The sequence below is a fragment of the Temnothorax longispinosus genome, chromosome 7 (assembly GCF_030848805.1).
Source record: "Temnothorax longispinosus isolate EJ_2023e chromosome 7, Tlon_JGU_v1, whole genome shotgun sequence".
Lineage (NCBI taxonomy): Eukaryota > Metazoa > Arthropoda > Insecta > Hymenoptera > Formicidae > Temnothorax > Temnothorax longispinosus.
In genome coordinates, this window is record NC_092364.1 from 19,835,527 (window position 1) to 19,854,814 (window position 19,288).

At 38.4% G+C, this 19,288-nt stretch overlaps 2 protein-coding genes across 10 annotated transcripts in view; one reads left to right on the top strand and one right to left on the bottom strand.

Moving 5' to 3' along the window:
• LOC139816711 (SET and MYND domain-containing protein 4) lies at positions 1 to 5,164 on the top strand. 5 transcript variants are annotated; one of them, XM_071784401.1, is made up of 8 exons: positions 2 to 588; positions 780 to 992; positions 1,071 to 1,683; positions 2,016 to 2,302; positions 2,389 to 2,672; positions 2,878 to 3,358; positions 3,885 to 3,912; positions 4,168 to 5,164. In XM_071784401.1, the coding sequence occupies exons 2-7, from the start codon at positions 806 to 808 to the stop codon at positions 3,890 to 3,892; spliced, it is 1,860 nt and encodes a 619-aa protein (XP_071640502.1). In that variant the 5' UTR covers positions 2 to 588; positions 780 to 805; the 3' UTR covers positions 3,893 to 3,912; positions 4,168 to 5,164. The 5 variants fall into 5 exon arrangements, with proteins under 5 accessions (XP_071640499.1, XP_071640500.1, XP_071640498.1 ...); XM_071784400.1 differs by having other exon boundaries at positions 5 to 588; positions 3,885 to 5,164; XM_071784398.1 differs by lacking the exons at positions 3,885 to 3,912; positions 4,168 to 5,164 and having other exon boundaries at positions 1 to 588; positions 720 to 992; positions 2,878 to 3,372.
• The window catches only part of L(2)gl (LLGL domain-containing protein l(2)gl), a 24,675-nt gene continuing 9,644 nt past the window's right edge, over positions 4,258 to 19,288 (bottom strand). Inside the window, exons 2-16 of one of the 5 annotated variants that reach the window (XM_071784390.1) lie at positions 17,738 to 17,835; positions 14,369 to 14,459; positions 12,484 to 12,725; positions 12,000 to 12,138; positions 11,170 to 11,357; positions 10,618 to 10,906; positions 9,789 to 10,548; positions 9,374 to 9,530; positions 9,167 to 9,306; positions 8,580 to 9,096; positions 8,210 to 8,490; positions 7,647 to 7,782; positions 7,187 to 7,404; positions 6,692 to 6,774; positions 4,258 to 6,369 (exon numbers count right to left, since the gene is read on the bottom strand). In XM_071784390.1, the coding sequence (XP_071640491.1) occupies positions 6,262 to 6,369; positions 6,692 to 6,774; positions 7,187 to 7,404; positions 7,647 to 7,782; positions 8,210 to 8,490; positions 8,580 to 9,096; positions 9,167 to 9,306; positions 9,374 to 9,530; positions 9,789 to 10,548; positions 10,618 to 10,906; positions 11,170 to 11,357; positions 12,000 to 12,138; positions 12,484 to 12,725; positions 14,369 to 14,459; positions 17,738 to 17,835 (3,447 nt within the window). In that variant the 3' untranslated portion in view covers positions 4,258 to 6,261. Of the gene's footprint in view, positions 6,370 to 6,691; positions 6,775 to 7,186; positions 7,405 to 7,646; positions 7,783 to 8,209; positions 8,491 to 8,579; positions 9,097 to 9,166; positions 9,307 to 9,373; positions 9,531 to 9,788; positions 10,549 to 10,617; positions 10,907 to 11,169; positions 11,385 to 11,999; positions 12,139 to 12,483; positions 12,726 to 14,368; positions 14,460 to 17,737; positions 17,836 to 19,288 lie in introns of all 5 variants that reach the window. The other 4 variants (XM_071784389.1, XM_071784388.1, XM_071784391.1 and 1 more) reach the window with 4 other exon arrangements.

Here is a 19,288-nt window from a genome sequence, read left to right on the forward strand (position 1 = left end):
ATATATTAATACTTATATATATTGCACGTAATTAGAACATTAAGGCAATCAAGTGCGAACTTGTAAAAAATCGGTTTCAAGATTTTGAGAAGTAACAAACTCTTGTCGAATTAATCATTGAGAAATAGAATCATGCAAATCTATTTTTATAATTAAACTCTATAATTAAACTAAAGTAAACTCAAATATTCGATGACAAGTATAAATGCAGCGATTGTACATTTGTAATGCTCACTTATTGAGAATTTGTTTTTTTTTTATCTACGTTTTTACTTTCGATCAGTCATTTGCGTACAATGAGTGCCCAAGTAATTCCTGCACAGCATAGTCTTTTTCTGTCATCCGGCTTGAGGTAAATTTAGTTTCACCGGCTTCAATGTTCTCAGTACATGTTCCACTCATGGCTTATTCAGTTACTGTCTAAGGTCAACTTTGAGTATCGTGATCTGTAAAGTAATTCTCACTGCGTTTACGTAAAATATACATTTTGCAATATCAACTTTTAATATATCAGACATAAAATAATGAAGATTTAAAATCTCAGTGATAAGTACAAAAACTTAAGTGTCACATAAATAAAAATTACAAGTAAGTTTTTAAACAAGGAAGTTTAACTTTTTCTTCATTATTTGATATTTATTGTGAAGTTTAGATTTTTATATATAGATTTTTTATATAAGTGTATGTTATGCATGTAATTTATTAAGTGGCAAATGTAGGGTACAAGAAGAAAGAAAAAGATTCTGACTAATATTTTTCAAGTATATCATATACAACAGCATCTTAAAGATTATCTACACGAATAATGGAGATAGCAAAGGAACTTGTATTGACTCTCAAGCAAAATAATAAATCGCACGTTGGATATGGATTGCAAAAAGAGTGCGAGGCTCTCGTCGGGCACATCTTGCAAAATATGGTCAGATCCCAGATGCCTCCTCTACACGGTGTAACGAAAAACGAGGAAGACTCCGTCAGATACAGAGAGGAAGGTGCGTATTTTATTTCCCGGATAATTAACGTACAAACCACTAAATGCATTTGTCTAATTATAACGAGCAAATTTTCAGGCAATCAACATTTTGTAATGGGCGACGACCTGGAAGCAATTGAATGTTACACCCTGAGCTTAGCGTACGCCGATAGCGATGAACTCATGGCGTACGCACACGCGAACCGATCCGCCGCTTTGTACAGGAAACAATTGTACAAGGAATGCCTGATAGACATTGACGCGGCTCTGTCTCATGGATATCCAAAAGAGAAGCAGAGGAACTTGAAGGACAGGGGCGACAAAGCGATAACGGAGATAAAAAGGCTGCTGCAGCTGGAGGATGCCGATCATCAGAGAACTACAAAATCAGAAAGCGTCGAGCGCATAGGCAACGGGACGGCAATATTAGAAAATGATCGAGAGATTCCGAAGAAGCAGGGCGCGATAGCTAATGAGAATTATCTTCATTATGCGGCGAAGATCCCTCCGCGGAAGCCGCGATATTTGCAGGAGGAGGATTTTTCCAAGTTAACGTACGGCCCGAGCCGAGAAGCTCCTGCAATCAGCGACGGCATCGTCATATCCTTCTCCGAGAGATACGGCAGACACTACGTGGCTACACGGGAATTTAAACCTGGCGATATAGTCAGCATCGAAGATCCGTACGCGCATGTTATCTACGAGGAACGGTGAGGAACCCTAATTGTCGTGTTTATTTTTTGGTCGAATTTCGGTGCGTTAATTACCCAAGTCTGTCGGGAACAAATTTTGAAAGTGTCTGCTGTAAATTTTGTCGATAGAATGCCATCAGAAATATAACAGAATTTGTTAACGGAATATAATTTGGCAAAATGTAGTAGTCAATAATATGAGAAAAAGAATTAAAAAAGAGATGATTTTAAATATGTTGACCTATACGGGAATAAAATGAATGTAAAGACAGAGTTTTTCCATGTTATTTCGCGCAACTGCATTCTCTTCCTTAACGCTCGAAGTAAATTAGCGTTCTCGTTGTTTACAGGTATTACACGCATTGCCACTATTGTCTATCCAGAAGCTACAATCTAATACCATGCCCGCAATGCCCGATAGCTCAGTATTGCTCCGAGAATTGCAGGAAGCTGGCCTGGGAAACATGCCACCAGACAGAATGCCCAATTCTAAAGCTGTTGACGAACCTGCTCAACGTGGACAAGGATAAGATAAGAATGATTTCCAAGATCATTCGATTGTTGATCGTGGTGACCGAGAATGGAACCAGAATTAAAGAGCTGCAGCAAGATATGAAAACGGCGGAATCCAATTCAGGTACCACGTACTATTGTATTCGAAATAAATGTGTAATTGGATTGGTGATAATCGCATAATGACCCCTTTGTTCCCTTTTATCGCAGACAATAGAACGGCGGGATTTACAGATACTGGAATATTAGACAGCTTTAGCAGCCGGTCCGCGCTGAGCCTCGCTACCAATATGACTACGAGACCGCTGATCGGAATCAGCGCGTTCGCCTGTATCTCGGCGCTCGCGGTAATTCTTTTAGCTACGCAGACAAGATTTTTCCCCAAGAGATACGAGATTGATGACTTGAAGGATATCAGCGAATTTTCCGAGCTCAAGTTTTGCGCGAGTATAATGTTTCGTGCCTGCGTGATAATGTCATCTAATTGCTTTTCAGTGAGTTCCCTCTTTTAATTCTAAATTTATTATGTATTCATTATCAAACCCGTTGCGCTACTTAAATGTACTCTTTATACAGCTTTGAAAATATGAGAATATTAAATGGATTAAATTACATATATGCAATTATTAAATAATTTATATATAAATTAATCCAGGACTTTTTTTTCTCAAGTTGTATGATAATATATTTATCTTACAGATACAGCAAGAACCTGGAATTGTGTCGGGTTCAGGCCTATATGTGGCTCACAGTCTGTACAATCACTCTTGCGCACCGAATACTTTTCGACATTTCGAGGGACTGACAATGATCACGCGTGCCTTGACACCTATACGTCCCGGGGATCAAATATTCACAAGCTACGGTGGCGTTTACGCGCACATGCAACGATCCGAGAGGAAGCAAAAGATACTGCAGGATTACTTTCTCGATTGCGATTGTCCGGCATGCAAGAACGATTGGCCGACATATAATGAGATCCTGCGAGATCATATCGGATCTATCTCTAAGAATAAGCAGCTTGTGGAAAAACTGAGACCTTTCAGGGAGAGATTACTCGCGAATATGTACGATATTGAGGCGGTGAAGGCCGTTCTCGATATATTACACAGGGAAGTTAGTGAACATCCATGCGAGGAGATACTCCACGCGGAGCAGTATTTAAAGAGCTACTATTTGGGTAAATTTAAATAAATGTTACAATCGTCATAATGCTTCATGCTTCAGCGTAGCTTTTGTACGTGTCTAGCTCTGCTTACTGCTTTTTGCTTCGATGCTTCCTTGATTAACCCAGGAATTACCTGAGGTCATTTTTACCCCCTCAGCGAGAAAATAAAGCTCAGCCACAGTAGTTTTCTTTACTGATCGAGAATTCGTACCTACTTTTTTATTCCTTTCTCCCTACCCTTTTAGAAAATATTGAGGAAATCTATATACATAAATGATCTCAAATACTAATAAATCGTAGAACAATCAATAATATACAATAAGACTATTCTAAAGTTAATATCCGCAATTTGATGTAATAACGCACTTCATTTCTCTATTGCAGTCAATAAAACTACTTTCAGCAGCAATACTGATATAATTTTTTTACAAGCGACTATTTCTTGCTTTAATAATTTGCTTATTGCTTTATCAAAACGCTACAATAATTGCGAAACCACGTGCAGTTAATATATAATATATATTCTTCTGGATTTCAGATCCATAAACTGTCAAGAAGTATTGATGGTAAGACAACATAGTTAAAAGGTTATTATGCATCAGGAACTATATATTTAAGACGTCTTACATATTAATTTGCAATTAATGAAACAATTTCCAACACGTTTTCATTTACGTGACACGAAAGCAAACTCAGATTTTTGTCGATAAACGTTGTAAAACTTCAGCTATTATAAGTAATGGACGGTGTTCAGATAAAATAGATTTATTTTATTTATATTATCTTTAAAATATAATGATATTCTATCATAAATCGTATAGATTGTCAAGCGGCATAAAAGGAATTATATTAAGGATAGCCAGAAGACGATCTAGGAGAATAAACAACATAGCACGATTTGAAATAGAAAATACATTAATAATTACTTATATATTTCATCGTAATAGGCATTCAATATATGACATGTTACAATCGGTATTTAACAGTGTCGGATAGGAAAAAGTTTCGGGGGCAGTGTTTCAATTTCATTCTGTGTACACTATACATTACTTTATCAAAGTAAAAAACAATTTACAATGTTTACGAGTGCGAGTATCTCAGCAAGCTCGGCGTCGATTTGATAAAATAAAGAACCGTTAAAAAATAGCACTTTACACTTAGCGATAAAAATTAAAATCCATCTCAACACGTAGATACACTTTTCTTTCTTTTCAAGCACGAACAAACACACACATGTGCGAAATGTGACAATATATTATGCTTCAAAGATTAAGATTAACTCAATATAGATTTGCCGATAAAAAGATTTAGAGGCGGACGTTAAAAAACTTATCTATATAGATTAAAACTTATCGCACTAAGGATAATCGATGATACCGTTGATATGTGTATTTAAAGTTAAAATATTCACCAATTAAAATTTTGATCGTTCGTATTATTCGTGTAAAGGAAAGTAAGTTAATGCGAATCGGTAGGAGGGCACATTTCCATTCAGTCTCTCGCACTTCGGATTCATTTTTGTACGATATTAAGAGATTATCGACGCACGTGTGTGGTTAAGAAAAGCTGCAGTTTCCGGAATACGAATCATCATTCCCGTGACAATCCTACTGAGATCAAAATTATAAGATATTCAATATAATCGGTACTCCCGCGAAAAGACAAGCTACGAAACATAGCAATTTGCTGCGAAAAAAAGCTATAATATATATATGTAGTATATCTCTAAAAATTGATAAAGTATCAAGAAACGCATCTAGCAACAATAGTCCCATCGCTGAAGATTATCCATGCGACTATTCCGTCTAGAAAAAAAGACTGCAGATAAATGCAACAATAAAGTAACTACGTCGGTATTTATGTAATACGTTAAGCGCTCCCGAGTATTCGAGGATTTTTTTCGAAAATTCGGTGACACGCACTCCTCGATAACGCAAAGAGAGAGGAAAACTTAACGATTAAGCAACATTGATAAAAAATATACTTTTCAACGCGTTCTCCCTCTGCCAACAGATGTTTTCCCCTCAAATTTGCCATGCTTAATCTCCTCGCTTTGTCCGTCAAATATATAACTCTACTTAAGTAGCTACGTTTTTTTTTTGTTCGAAGCATCTCTATATCGCACCAAACTTCTGCTCGCGAAAAAGCTATAACGAGATGCTCGAAACGTTTCAAATACTGCGGATGTCGCGTGTCTTTATAATTAAAAATATATAAAATAATGGTAGATTTAAGGCTGCCATAATTCATGGTTTGTGATGTTTCATCATTCTCCCTATCTCTCGGTAAACTAGTAATTTTTCCTTTTTTAAGTCTACGATTACGCTGATTATACAACATGCACCAGATTCATCATTAAATTAATAAACAACTTAAAATTGGCCATGTAAAACGATAGATCAATCCTCGTGACCAAAATCGTTTAAATTTATTCTAAAATTGGATATTTTGATACGATACTCTTCCATAAAACTGCCTTATCTCGATTTATCAATTAATAAAAATCTCCTCTGTAAAGAAAAGCACAATGAGGATTTGTATTTCTTATATCATGACGCCCCATGATAAATAAAACATTTTCTAGGCCTATTTTCGTTAAAAATCATTGATTCCCTGTCAATTCAAAGAGTTATCCATTTGGAACACTTTCGAATAGAATACAATGATATAGACGTCAATGAAATGCGTAGTTTGTATTAAAAATTGATCACTCGTCGCTCGCGCGGTGCAAGTGATTGTCGCTGAAATGCTGAGTTAGAAATCTAGATTTCTTAAAAAATCTATGATATATAAATCCTATCTATGTCGCCGCTGTGTACACGTTTATTCGGTAAGAGTAACTAATTATTGATGGCTCTGTAAATGGAGCGCGAAATCGATGCATGGTCAGCATGGAGAAACGATATGGAACAGGCCTATGATCCGACCTCCTCAGGCCTAGCCAACGGCGCCTTGGACCTTTCTGTAGTAGTGGTCACTGTAGTCGTAGTGACCTCCAAATTGGCCAAATCCGCGGCATTAATCTGTAATATTTAAACATTTATTTATCGCTCGATAGACATCTCTGACATCTCTTAGTAGAAAAGGATCTACTTGGTTAGTAATTAAACGTTTTACATTCATTTTAATGTTGTTAGTCAGTTTTTTAATGAATATCGCATGAAGGGAGGAGCGAGGAATTAATTAACAAAAATAAATGAATGGAAAGCTAGTGCATTTAGTAGCGGAAGATCAATTGACTAATGACGCACGACAAGGTATTAAAGAGCATTAACATTAGACTGATATCGAGGTGTAACGGCCGACACCAATTAATTATAATTATATTCAGTGCCGTTTGCTGACCTCGACATTCGGGGGCAGAGTGATGGTAGCGTGTGTCGTTGTTGTCTCGATACCACTGCGTATCTCTCGCTCTACCGTAGTGCCTACGCAATAAAACAAACGCCACAAACAAAAAACAATGATAAAAGAAAGAATATAATGAATGCAAATAATGTAAGGACGGAAGAAATGAAACGAAAATTATCGAAAGCGCGTCGGTGGACAAAGACGAAATGTAGATTAACTATACAATGTAAAGTAACGGTGTGAATCGTAATCCGTCGAGTCTGTCGATTAGTGATCCTGAAAAATCAGTGAAATATGTTGACCTAAAAAATACTCGATTACTCACGCAATTAAATCGTTTGTGTGTAAAAAAAAAAAAAAACTATTGCAAGTGCACTTAAAGATTAATCTCTTTACGAAACGTCAATCTGACAGTCCAATGATCAGATGGTAGATCTAAATTGCATAATAGTCATTTCACAGGTCTAGATCGATTGCGATTTCACTCACTGTTTACGTGTTGCGTTTCGTTCGCCTGACTCATCTCGACCTCGCCATTAGCGGTCGTGCTATTCGTGGTTTGCGAAACCACGGTGGTCGTTTTCACTACCAACGACTGATTTTGAGTGGATACCTCGGAAGTGCGTGAAGTCACCTCCATCTTAAGTCCTGCCAAACGATTGTGGAGATCTTCGGAAGACGTCGCGTTTCTGAAAAGTGGACTGTTACTGCCAAAAAAATGGCATGTACATCGAATTGCTAGTTAATCAATAAAATTAACATAGCGGCAAAATAAATTATCAAGCCACGTAGTAAAAAATATGATTTGCACAAATTAAATATATAGATATGTACGTGACGTGATATTAACTAAAAACTATGATTTACTAAACTCACGATTAAAACAAAACTGATCGTAAGCAAATAATATAATAGATAAAATATCTGATAACGTTACAACTGAACTTACAGCAAATGATCTTTAACACTGTCGATCGTAATATCTCCGATAGAACTTAAATCCTGACGGTCGTCTTCCCCGTTTACATCTATACTACTGGTAGCCGGTCGCAGCGATGGTTCCTTCGGAGATTCCTCCTCCCCAGCTAAAAGACATGCGTTCACATCGACACTAAACGGCACTATTACGAATAAGAACATTCCCTACTGTCTCGTTAATTGACACAAATGGTAATAATGGTTCAGTTGCGATTAGGATCGGAATACGTGGGTAAGCCACACATGTATATGCGGGTTATACAAGGTATGCCAAGCGGTTACACATATACACAATCGGGTTTGCACAGAAGCCGGTGATGTATTCTGTTGCAATATGTTAAAATGTATTCGTCTCTTTAGATCAGCAATCGGATTTAGTTAAAACTTTCGTCCCTTCCTTGCCGTTTCTTGACAAGTCACATAATTATGTATAATTAAAACGTGCTTTGCTTCAAAAACAGCCAAAAATCCGATCACTGCTTTAGAATCTTTAGATTACTCACGTCAAAATATATGGAGGTTTTTAATACTCACTGGTACCCACTACGCCATTTTCCGTGATAATTCTGTTCGCCGCTATCGGTGGTTGACTTCCCTGTGTCTCCCCTTCGGTTTCCGGTACGCCTTCGACAACGCCTTGTTCCTGTGCGACCTCGTTAGCATTTTCCACGTACGATCTAGCGTGTGGTGGTAAATTAAGCGCGCAATACGCCTTTGTCATCTTCGCGGTTGACAGGGAAATTCGTTGGAGTTCTGAACTCGAGTGAAGATACAGCGCTTCTCCGGCTTTCGTAAATATTAAGGAAGAAATACCACTGAAAGACGAAAGACATACATGGTCAATTCGCAAACGTTCGACATTAAGATACGAAATACAAAGGAAAAAAGAAACAGAAATACTGACTTGATGTCCTCTCTCTTGATCGCAGCGGCATTCAACTGCCTTCTCAGTTCCGGTATACTCAGTATTAGGCAATCGCCAAGATTCGTTAGGCAAAGCAAGCAAGTTTCCTCGTGAGTTCCCGCTGGCTCGACGAGACACGAGAACTTGGCGAAACCCGTTTTTCGCACTCTGGATCCCTCGTGCGCGGTCAATTTGTACTTGCAATACGGCTTCAGGGACGGAAGATTGAAAATCTTGAACTGCTCCTCGCTGGCAATCACAACTCTGTGCGTGGAAGTCATATCGGGTCCGGGCGTCACGCCCTTTTCGGCCTCGTAGGGTTCCGGCAACGGTACACTGGATCCATCGAGGATCGTGATCGCGATTACTGGCGCACGATGCTTCAATTGGATCTCCTTGCCCAGTGTACAGTTGACGTCTTCCTCCGTTCTCCTCACACCGGCCGGTATGGCCAACGTGAAGACGTAAACCGTGCCGTTGTTGGTGCCCGCCCAAAGTGTGGGTGTTGTATTTTGTACTGTAAACAAATATTTAAGTCACTTCTGCAGCCTGTCCCTAATATTCAATTTACAAAAATAAATACTAACGGCTAATAATGTAACTTCTGGCGAAATACAAACACCGAACCATAGAGCCTAGACCGTCGTCAACAGGCCTCGCTTCCACTTGTCTCTCCACTGGTTTCAATTCTGTTGGTGATGGATCGCCACTCGGCGAGGAGGCAACGCTGGGATTAAAGTTTAATAATTACACATTGCTTCCTTCGTACTTTTTGATCTAATTGTTAAACTCACCTGTCTTTCTTTTTCTCCGGTGCGGTATTTCGCGTAGGACTGTTAGCGTTTGCTCGACGTTGCGAACGTCCCTTTCTCAATCTTCTGAAAGATTCCCTAAGGGATTTTTTGAAAGATTTCCGCCGGGAGATAGGAGTGTCGCCTGCACCGGAAAGATCTGTAAAACATTAAAACAGCCATTTTCATTTACGATATTGATACAACAAAGTAACTTTAAATAGAAGTGTATGTTTTAAATATCCACGTAAGTATTCAAATCTTTCACTCTCTAGATTTTATTCTCATCTTTAGAAAGTTACACTACATGTAGAAAGTTACTTAAAATAGAACTTATGAAACGAAAGATTTCCTATCGATATCAAAGTTGTATTAGCCGCTGAAAAAGTTGTCTCGTTTTATTGTAGCATTCACATACCATTTGGATTAAGCGTGCATTTAACACTGACGGCTTTCGACCTGGTGTAATCAAAGACCGCGAGTCCGTGCGCTGTACCGGCAGCAAGTAATCCCCATTCGCTGTGCAACGCTAATGCCGTGACGGCGGCCGGTGGGTACAGCTGTAGGAGGTTCTGAGGTTGAAATCCGACCGCGAACGATATACTCGTCGTTCTCGGCGGCAGATGATCGTGACCCTTCCACACGAACCCGTCGCGATCGTTGACGATGTTCATTGTTACGGCCTTTATCTCCTTGTTGGTCGGTTCCGCAGAGATAATAGCAGTTATGATATGTCCGGCTGTGCCGGCGATTACCAATGTCGAGGATAACGGGCAGAGAAGAACCTTCTTCACAGCAAGTCGTGGATCATCGGAATACGGATCGAAGATTCCCACCTTCTTGAACGGCGGCCACTCATCCTCGTCGTCCTCCGGGGGCTGCTCGAGAACGTCCAAGTGCTCGCCGGTGAACAGAATCGACGAATTATACTTGTACAAAGGGGTCAGAGCGACGTCGGACGCGTTCCAGAATCTGACGGTACCGTCCTCGTGTCCAGTAAGTAGCAGTTCTTTGTTTCTAGGCTTGTCAGGATGCGCCGGTTTCTGGCAGAGGAGGAGGCCGCCGTCGATGGGCCATGATTTGTCCGAATAAAGATGCTCGGTCTGCGCTTTACCGGCCGCCACGATCGCTTCCCAAAGTTCCTCGGGTACATTAGGCACGTGTTGGGAACAAGTCACCTACGATATGAAAAAATTTATATCGCATATCTTCCACAATTTGGCTACTTTTTACTTCAGAGTACTCACCGAGCTCGCATGGAGAGATACTAGGTAGGGTAGAGCCATCATTTTCCATTCGGGGTTGGTCAAATCGATAGCTACCAATTCTTCCTCGGCCAACACTATAAGCGCTTCCGGACCGGCAGGGCTCTCATTGTTCTCTTCCTCTTCCTTAGGGAAGACGGTGAAAAAGTCGATGATCTTAGACGTGAAATCGAAAACTAAATGTTTCTCCTTGGTCATGACAGTGATCGTATGTCGGTCTCCATAACTGGCACGTTGCATACCACCGGAGAATAGCACGAGCTCGCCGTGTCTACGGAAAAGCTCAGTTGAATTCGTGAAGTAATAAGAAAGGGAGATAGGGGAACGGGGGTAGCCCGGGACATTATTGAAATTCAAGTAAACCGCGTATTTATGGCCATTGTTTAAACATTCTAATATGCCCTTCTGCGTATCTCGACATATGCAGAATGTTTAAACAATGGCCATAGATACGCGGTATACTTGAATTTCAATAACGTCCGGCGCTACCCCCCTCCCCCCGTTCCCCTACTATACAATCCTGAAGTGACTTACTCCGCGGTAGGATATACGAGGATTTTGTTAACGGCCTTGCACGGAAACGGCCCGTAAAGTGTCGTAGGCTCCGGCACGGCGTCGCTACCCGGACTCCAAAACGCGTAGGAACCGTCATTGTGCGATGAGACAAAACGATTCTCGGAGATCCAGTGGACCGATTCCAGCTGTTGCGTGGAGACGAAGGTCTGCGCACGCGAAAACAAACCCATCAGCTGCGCGTTCCACCAAAGACCACCAAAGACACAAACGACAATCAGAACAAGCGATACCATCTCACAATTCGTTCTTAACCCTGCTGTTCCATTCGCTTCCATTTTAATCAATTATTTTTCAAGACTCCGCGTAGCTTTGTGGCAGAATGATAAAAGTTATTAGATTAAGACTAATTATATTCTCAATTCATTTTTCGGGAAAAAACTTTCCAGAGTAAAAAGATATATCTATATTAAAAATATTAATGTAAGATTCTTTATATAAGAAAATTAGTCAAAAGATGCACACAGTTTTTAACTTTAGTCTAATAATCTTCGCATATAACTTTTTCTAACTTCATGGATTCATTATAGTCCTCCATTCTTAAATATATATTTATAAAATAAGATAGAGATTTTTTTATCTGATAGCAACATTGAGAAATATAAAAAGTATGAAAATTCATTTAAATTCAAGATTAATCAGTGTATTAAAAATGAATGGGCTAGCAGGGTTAAACATTGACCCACACTGTGTTGTTTTGCGAAAAGCATGTAAGCGTTACAACATATGACTATTGCATTTGCCAAAGTGTAATCGTGTATACGTAGAGATGTAACGAAGACAAGGCTTACCTGTTGAGCTCCCGGAGTAGCTTTGTTCCATAGTACCATCAAACCTCGATTATAACCGATCAGGATGTTGTCCGGATGCCCTGGCTGCTCGGCTATGGCTTCGACCGCCCCTGGATTTATCTTGTAGTCTTCCGGGACGCTGTGCGACAAAAACAGATTAATGATTTTAGACATAGAGTAACTCTTCTCTTTCTGGTCTTAAATAATTTTCAGTACAAAACCCAAAGTTATTACATTCTTTTATTCTTTTAAATAAAATAGCTTTTTTCGAAGTTTCTTTGGCTTCTTTTGTAACAATCAGAATAATCGAATTTTATGGTTTATCCGTTATCCTGTAGAATTGCGACAATAAAATCTTGTTATAAGATTAACAATGTAATAAAACAAGCGAAATACTTTTCATAATCTTGATAGCATTTAGGTCAAAATACAGAAAATAAAATTCAAGTCAAATTAGATAACGATAGATAACGTAATTATTTACTTCTGCATCACGACATCTTGATAGATAATATTCTCCGGAGTGACGAAAGTCTTCAAGTTTAGCAAGTAGATGTTGCCTCCTTCCGTTCCCAGCAAGAGATGTTCCCCACTGGATTCGAGGCACATCGCCGAGATCTTCTTTAATTTCCCTTCCAACGACAACGTCTTCGTTTCCACCACGGAACTCTCATTAATCTCCCATAAATGTAATGAATTGTCATCGCACAAGGACACCACGCGACCCTGCAAATTACCAAACAGATCATAAAATGTCTGTCGGAATGAAGAAGTATTATATTCCACAGAGCATAAAGGATCCTCAAAAATATCTTTCATTTTATTTTCAAGAACATTATTTAATAGAGATGTTTCAAACTTTCTACTATATTCTCTTTCATACATACTTGCATTTAATATTTTATATAAGTTTTAACAACGGTTTTTATCTTAGAAAGTTCGCGTGTGTTCCTTGACATAACGGAAGTAATAAAAACGCCGCGCAACGAGATCAACAGCGGCTGCTGGCCTCTCCTATCACTATTATTACACGGAGAAAATACTCGCGTAATCTCGCCATCTCTCACGACTCCTCAACTCTCGTACCTTTCTGATTTTGCAACTATTGCGCGCAATACACAAAGCGAAAATTCAAAGCAAACGTAAAATCACATAAGTTCACTTGCACTCAGTTTTTACTTGAAATTACTGATTTACTTTCTAAATGTAAGCATCCTTTCTGTATATAATATAAAAATTCTTTATTACTGCATTTGGAAACAATTCAAAGTTAATTATAAAAGATCTTGCCAAAATAAATAGGTCGAATTTATAAATTGAATAAAAGGTAATATTTTAGATCTCTATCATAGACTAGCTGCGCTATCTTATCAGCCTCGAGATTTACCTGGGACCGCTTATCGTGATAACGAACGTTCCTGCTTATGCTGTTGTACAATCGTGAGACCAAAAGTGCGATTCAATTAAAAGCCACGCCTGATTCGAACAATATTATGAAAAATTATATATTGCAAATAAGTTATCCACGCATATAATTTTATACAAATTTTGCGCACTTACGAATCCATAACTCTTATATCGTATGTAATTACTTCATCAATCATCTACCTTATTATCTTATAATTGTAACAAGCCTCTTAGACGTATAACAATACAGTTATCATCGTAGTTATAACAAGCCACTTAGACTTAAAAAAATACTCGATTAGAAAACCTAGTGTTAAATCTAATATATTAAGATAATTTTATCGACACTATCATGACATCGGCTAAACGTTTACCCGCGTGTCTGGCGATAAATGGATAATTGAACTCGGAAACGCGAAGAAAGTCTTTCTTCCCACATTTTACGTCGTGGCTTTAATTGCATTCCGCATTAATTGCGACGCATCGTCACGATGTCGTTGCACCCGTGTATTATTTATCAGTACACGCGTGCGTGAACACATTGTGGAGTGTCGCACGGGATTATGCAACCCGCTGGCAACCGTATAAGCGGAACACGGTGTCGCATTACTTACTGTTGGCGCGATGCTTGCGATTTTAACGGAACTGCCGCAAGTTAGCACCTTTCTACGCAAATCGTTAAACAACGCATATGCAAAAAATAATTTCAACATAAACATATAAGAGGTGCGCACGATATGATACATGTAAATATAATAATAATAATAAGAGAATGCACATTGAAAACTGATCAATGAACGAGATTCTTATATCTTACACAGTCTAATTTTTTCAGACAATTTATTCAACTATTCAATTCCCGATGTAAATAAAGAAGCGGCGATTTCGAGATAAAGAATCGATTCCGAAAATTATAGTTCTTATTTAATGTAAATGTAATCGTAATTAAATATCAATCTTACCTCATTGGGCAGTGCGACAATCTTCGTGACGGCATTTTCACCGCTTTCGACGGAATGTTGTCCATAGAACTCTACGCCTGGCCTTCCAAAACTGGTGCTTGAGTTAAGGAATTCCAAGAAAAGAAGGGTTTACATAATATTGTATAAATATGTAAAACACCGACATAGAAACAACCTGTATCACACAGCGTTCGAGAGAATAGACCCTCGGACCTCGAATTTGGCAATAATCGACTTAGAATAATCGACTGACGTAGAAATTCATCATTCGAAGAAACAGCTGTTGAACATACGTAAGCGCAAATGTTATCGCATACTTTGCGAATTCTATAGTAAGTCGCGCGATGAATGACGCAAATTTATTATGCCATTGGGATGTTATGTCAATGGACAGTTGCATAATCGGTAAGTTACTTTGAATGAGTGCTGAAGAATTAGCCTAGATTTTATTTTTATTCTCAATTTCCTTACAATTAGAAGGCTCGACAATGATTCGAATTGTCTCTTTAACAAGTTGCTATTAAAAAACTGAAAAGATTAAATTTATATAAATTTTCTCTAATTCTTAAATAAGGTCGGTTGAACTATACTCGTATTAAATTCTTCGATGCATCTTTATTGACAAAATGATTGATTTGCGTAACTTTCTGTTAAAAAAATATATATACAAAGCTTGAAAAACAATAAATCTGCAGAGTTCGAAAAAATTTTTACCCAATCATCTTTCTTATTTTAATGTTTATACGTATTTATCAACGAAGACTTTTCATTCGCCAACTTGAAATTTTAGCGTTGCGTGGCATTCCCTATTTAGCACAAGATGTCACCTACTTCTTGGTTTTCGATCGATATTTTCTGCAACCGCAATAGTGTAACTTACAAATATTGTCTTTTCTAGTTAAAAATTTCGTGCTCATTTTCTTCTTTCAATCAATCCGAGCCCATTCCAGCGATACGTAGCCTGCTGGTTCGTAGAAAGCTGTCGAGTCTAAAAACGGAAAACTAGATAAAGTATCGCCGTACGAGCTGCTTCGAGTTACGGAAAGAATTCAAGAGGCTCGTGATTAGGTTCAAATATAGTTGTAGGCGCTTGTAAAACGCGTTACGCTCAGCCAAAGGTTTCACCGACGCGACGACGAGGTGTGCCGTCCAGATAATCGTGTATACGTATATCTATTGCGAAATAATAACGATTATCTGGTGATTACGTAGTCCTTGGAAGCATCTGCCGACAGTGCACGCGCGGTTACGGTATTAAACTGGCATTAAATTGCCGACTCGCTGACGTGTTGATTATTTCACCACGATCTAACATCCCGTTTAATAGTATATCTACGAACGAGATAAAAACTCACAAATTTTCGCGAATCGACAGGATATAGTTCTCGGATCATGTGTCATTTTTCTCACGTAGCTCTTTTTTTACTTTCTATTGTACTAAATCAATCAACGATTGGATTTCAACGTTTATGCTTCGTCGATAATGGAGTTTGATTAGAGAATTGATTTTTAATCGTTTGTTTGCAATAATGCTCTGCGCGTATAATATGATACTAGTGCAAATGCGTTGATTAATGTTAATGAGTCATCTTGTTAAGAGACATATTCCATAATGTTTTTTCATAATACGTATGTATTATTATGTATCAAATAAAAAAATTTTTTCGGGGCAAAGTATTATATGCAAAAATATCGAGAACTCCAAGAGATTCACCTCTTTTCGATTTGACTCATTATCAGCGTAAGGAAATCTAATTTCTTTCTTCACTTTTATCCCCTCAGTTTTCGATATTCATCACAGTCGTTTTGCTCGATTTCAGTCTGACACTACTCTCGGTGGGTTTGCCATTACACCTTCCGAGAGGTGACGATCGAATAAAATCCGGCGACTTTTGGTTGGATTTGAAACTCGGATCTTCGACTCATTAACCAGCGCACATCTCTCTGCGCCACGACCGCCACTAACTTTCAATAACAGGAACTAAGTAACGAAACAACAAGAATTGTGTAAAAATCAAATACATACTTAAAAACATGTAATTTTGAACAATTCATCGCGCGCAGATGTTTAGAAAATTGATTTTTTTAAATATAAGCTCGTAGCGTATAAGTTCGTCACATATAATATATTGTTTATAAACCATTTATATTGAATATAAATTTATATTGAACCAAATAAACATTCATGTTTGCTTTATTTATATTTATATTACTTTGAAAAGCTGCAAATTGTGTGGCGATAATTTCAAACTACAATACGGCAATTTCTAGTTGATACTGAGTATTTTTGAAATCGATAATTTCTGCGTGCGTGTATATAAATGAAGCAAGCGTTGACAAGGTCGGGAAACGAGAGCAACAAAAAGTATTGCAGAAGCGAATTCGGGCTGACCTTATAATATCGTCAAATTGTCAAAAACTTCAATCTTTCGTCGTTCACAGATAGCGACCTTCTTAACATAAAATAATTGCGAAATATCGCGTTCTCTTGTAAAAACACTTGTAATAAAATTGGCCAGCAGTCTTACGAAGTCGAACGCTGCATGTGCAGTTTCGCGAACAATCGATATCGCCAACTGAATCCTGCATTATGCAAACGCGGTTGCTCTTAATCGACGAGTTCAGCGCGACAGTTGTCTAACCCGGTTCTCCGAGAAGTTGGTAAAATTAGAATTGAGAAATGTAAACTTGGACCCCGATTTTCCCCCCCGAGTTGTTAAAGAAAGTAAGTTAGAGAGAATGCCGCATTGAATTCTTCAATTAGGAACAAATGCGTTCGCATAATGCGAGATTGTTACACGCGAACGCTATCGTGGGCTCTAAGTGTGATTTAATGTTTCTTCAATAATGCCTCACTCTGAGCAGAATGTAGGTTTGTAAAACATACCGCAAGTGATTTATAGAGCCTTTGTTAAGCAATCGCTCGCGGCACCACGAAACAGATTTTCCTATTGCGGCAATACGAAAAGTCATAACAAGTATTTACAACCGACCTGATATTTACGGCGGTAATAGCTTTTCATTTCACGGAGAATATTTATTTTCCGTTTAGTGAGTTAACTGAAGTAACTAAAAAGATTCAAAGCGTTCCTTTTAAATAAAATTAAATAAAATATAACGCGTCTGTAATATAATACAAAAATTCCTCCAACGATAATGTAACAATTTTTACAACAAGCGACACGTGCTATTTGAACTTCTCTCTTACTTTTCTCTCTTCCTGAGGAACGAAGCCTCTCGAGGATTAATAGATCGATACGCGCGTCATCGAGTCCTGGCGGTTGCGCCTCGGGGAACCAGATTATAAATACCAAACGGGAAGAAAGCGAGGTAGACGGAGACGGGGAGGCAAGAAAAGCAAAAGGATACACCTTGATGGCGCCGGATGCCGTGCCGATGATCATCAGCCGCAGACTCGGATCCCAGGCGAGAGCGGTTGGCTTGTTCGGGAAACCATGCTGCACCGTCTGCAACGAATAAGAGCGGACCCATTAGCGACGCTGAGTTCGATCAATTTCCTGACATCGTAAACAGAATTATGCTTCTAGTTGTCTTCGTTGATGCTTATTGTGTTGACCACTTGAGATCAGAACAATTTTATCACGTGAGAAAGGTATTCGTTAGATACATCCAAAGAAATTTTGTGGTAGATATAACCGGTGTAATAAATTTTCTAAACGTGATAATCACGTTACAAAAATGTTAAAACTTATAACATAGATTTAACAAATATTGAAAAAATAATGAAAAGATAGCAAAAGATGACTGTCATTAGTCATAAGCTTGGAGAAAATCTATAAACACGCGTGCATTGTATAATATATATTATCCCATCGCTAATATATCGTAAATTATTTCCTTATCTTGATTTATATTATATTATTGTATAGACATTCAAATCGGAATGCATTAAAACACATTTCAAAATGTATTCGCAAAGCTTATATTAATCTACAAAATAACTACATATTTATTGTAATAATTATAACAGTTTTGTGTATCAAATATATGAATATTATGATCAAGCAAGATTAACCATCACGGAATAAAATAGAATTCAAAGAAAAAGTAAGTTGCTCCACGCATTAATCGAGTGAACATTAATTTGAAGTAATTTCCACATTCAATGTGATTTGTTATCACTTCAGAGTTCCTGTTCTCTTCCAAAATTCCAAGAACGCGAATAAAATTCGCCTGCCTTCAGTCACTTCCGCCCCCATTTTCGATTGTTCAGCATCTTCTAAACATAATTAGAAATTGAAGAGTCTTGGCACGATTAAATGGTTGATTTAGGTGAAAGTTACGACGAGTTAGTCGGCCGCGACTCCCGCGATGAGTCAGATTTTGACAGCGCCCGTTAATCGAGCGTGGCTTATCGTGCCCGGTCATACCTACACGCGCGCGTACGTCAGCATACGAGAGGCGATATACGGTCCGACTACGAGCTGCCTTCGAAAAGCAGCCGGCAGCGGCAATAGAGATCCGCACGGGCGATGAAATATTGTTGTTGCGCGATGCCGGTAAACTCCACCGTGGACCACGCTCATTTATTTCCGTCTCTTCCCACGGTCAATTATAACACCCGCGTGAATCGCGAGACGTATGTACGCAAGTATGTCCTGGAAACCTAAAATCTCCATGCGTTCTCTCTAAAATCTAACTATATATATATAAAGGTGCACGAAGTGATTCTTGAAATAAAGTCGAGAAACCTTCAGGAGAGCAATTTTTTCCTTGTCTAAAATTATCCTCGATCCTTCGAGACGCAATGATTATATTTTGAATAATTAATTAGTATAAATTTATAGCGAATGAATAACGATGAGAGAATTTTCCTCGAGTAAAAGAAAATTGCATTTCGAAGCTGTATATTAAGCACTAATAGACATAAACGATGGAAGATAAGACTTTCCGTAAATC

Bases quoted from the DNA above. Each gene is read 5' to 3' on its own strand.
- LOC139816711 (XM_071784398.1), top strand. From the start codon at position 806: ATGGAGATAGCAAAGGAACTTGTATTGACTCTCAAGCAAAATAATAAA. The intron at 1,684-2,015 runs GTGAGGAACCCT...CGTTGTTTACAG, and splicing joins CATGTTATCTACGAGGAACG to GTATTACACGCATTGCCACT. The intron at 2,673-2,877 runs GTGAGTTCCCTC...TTTATCTTACAG, and splicing joins TGTCATCTAATTGCTTTTCA to ATACAGCAAGAACCTGGAAT.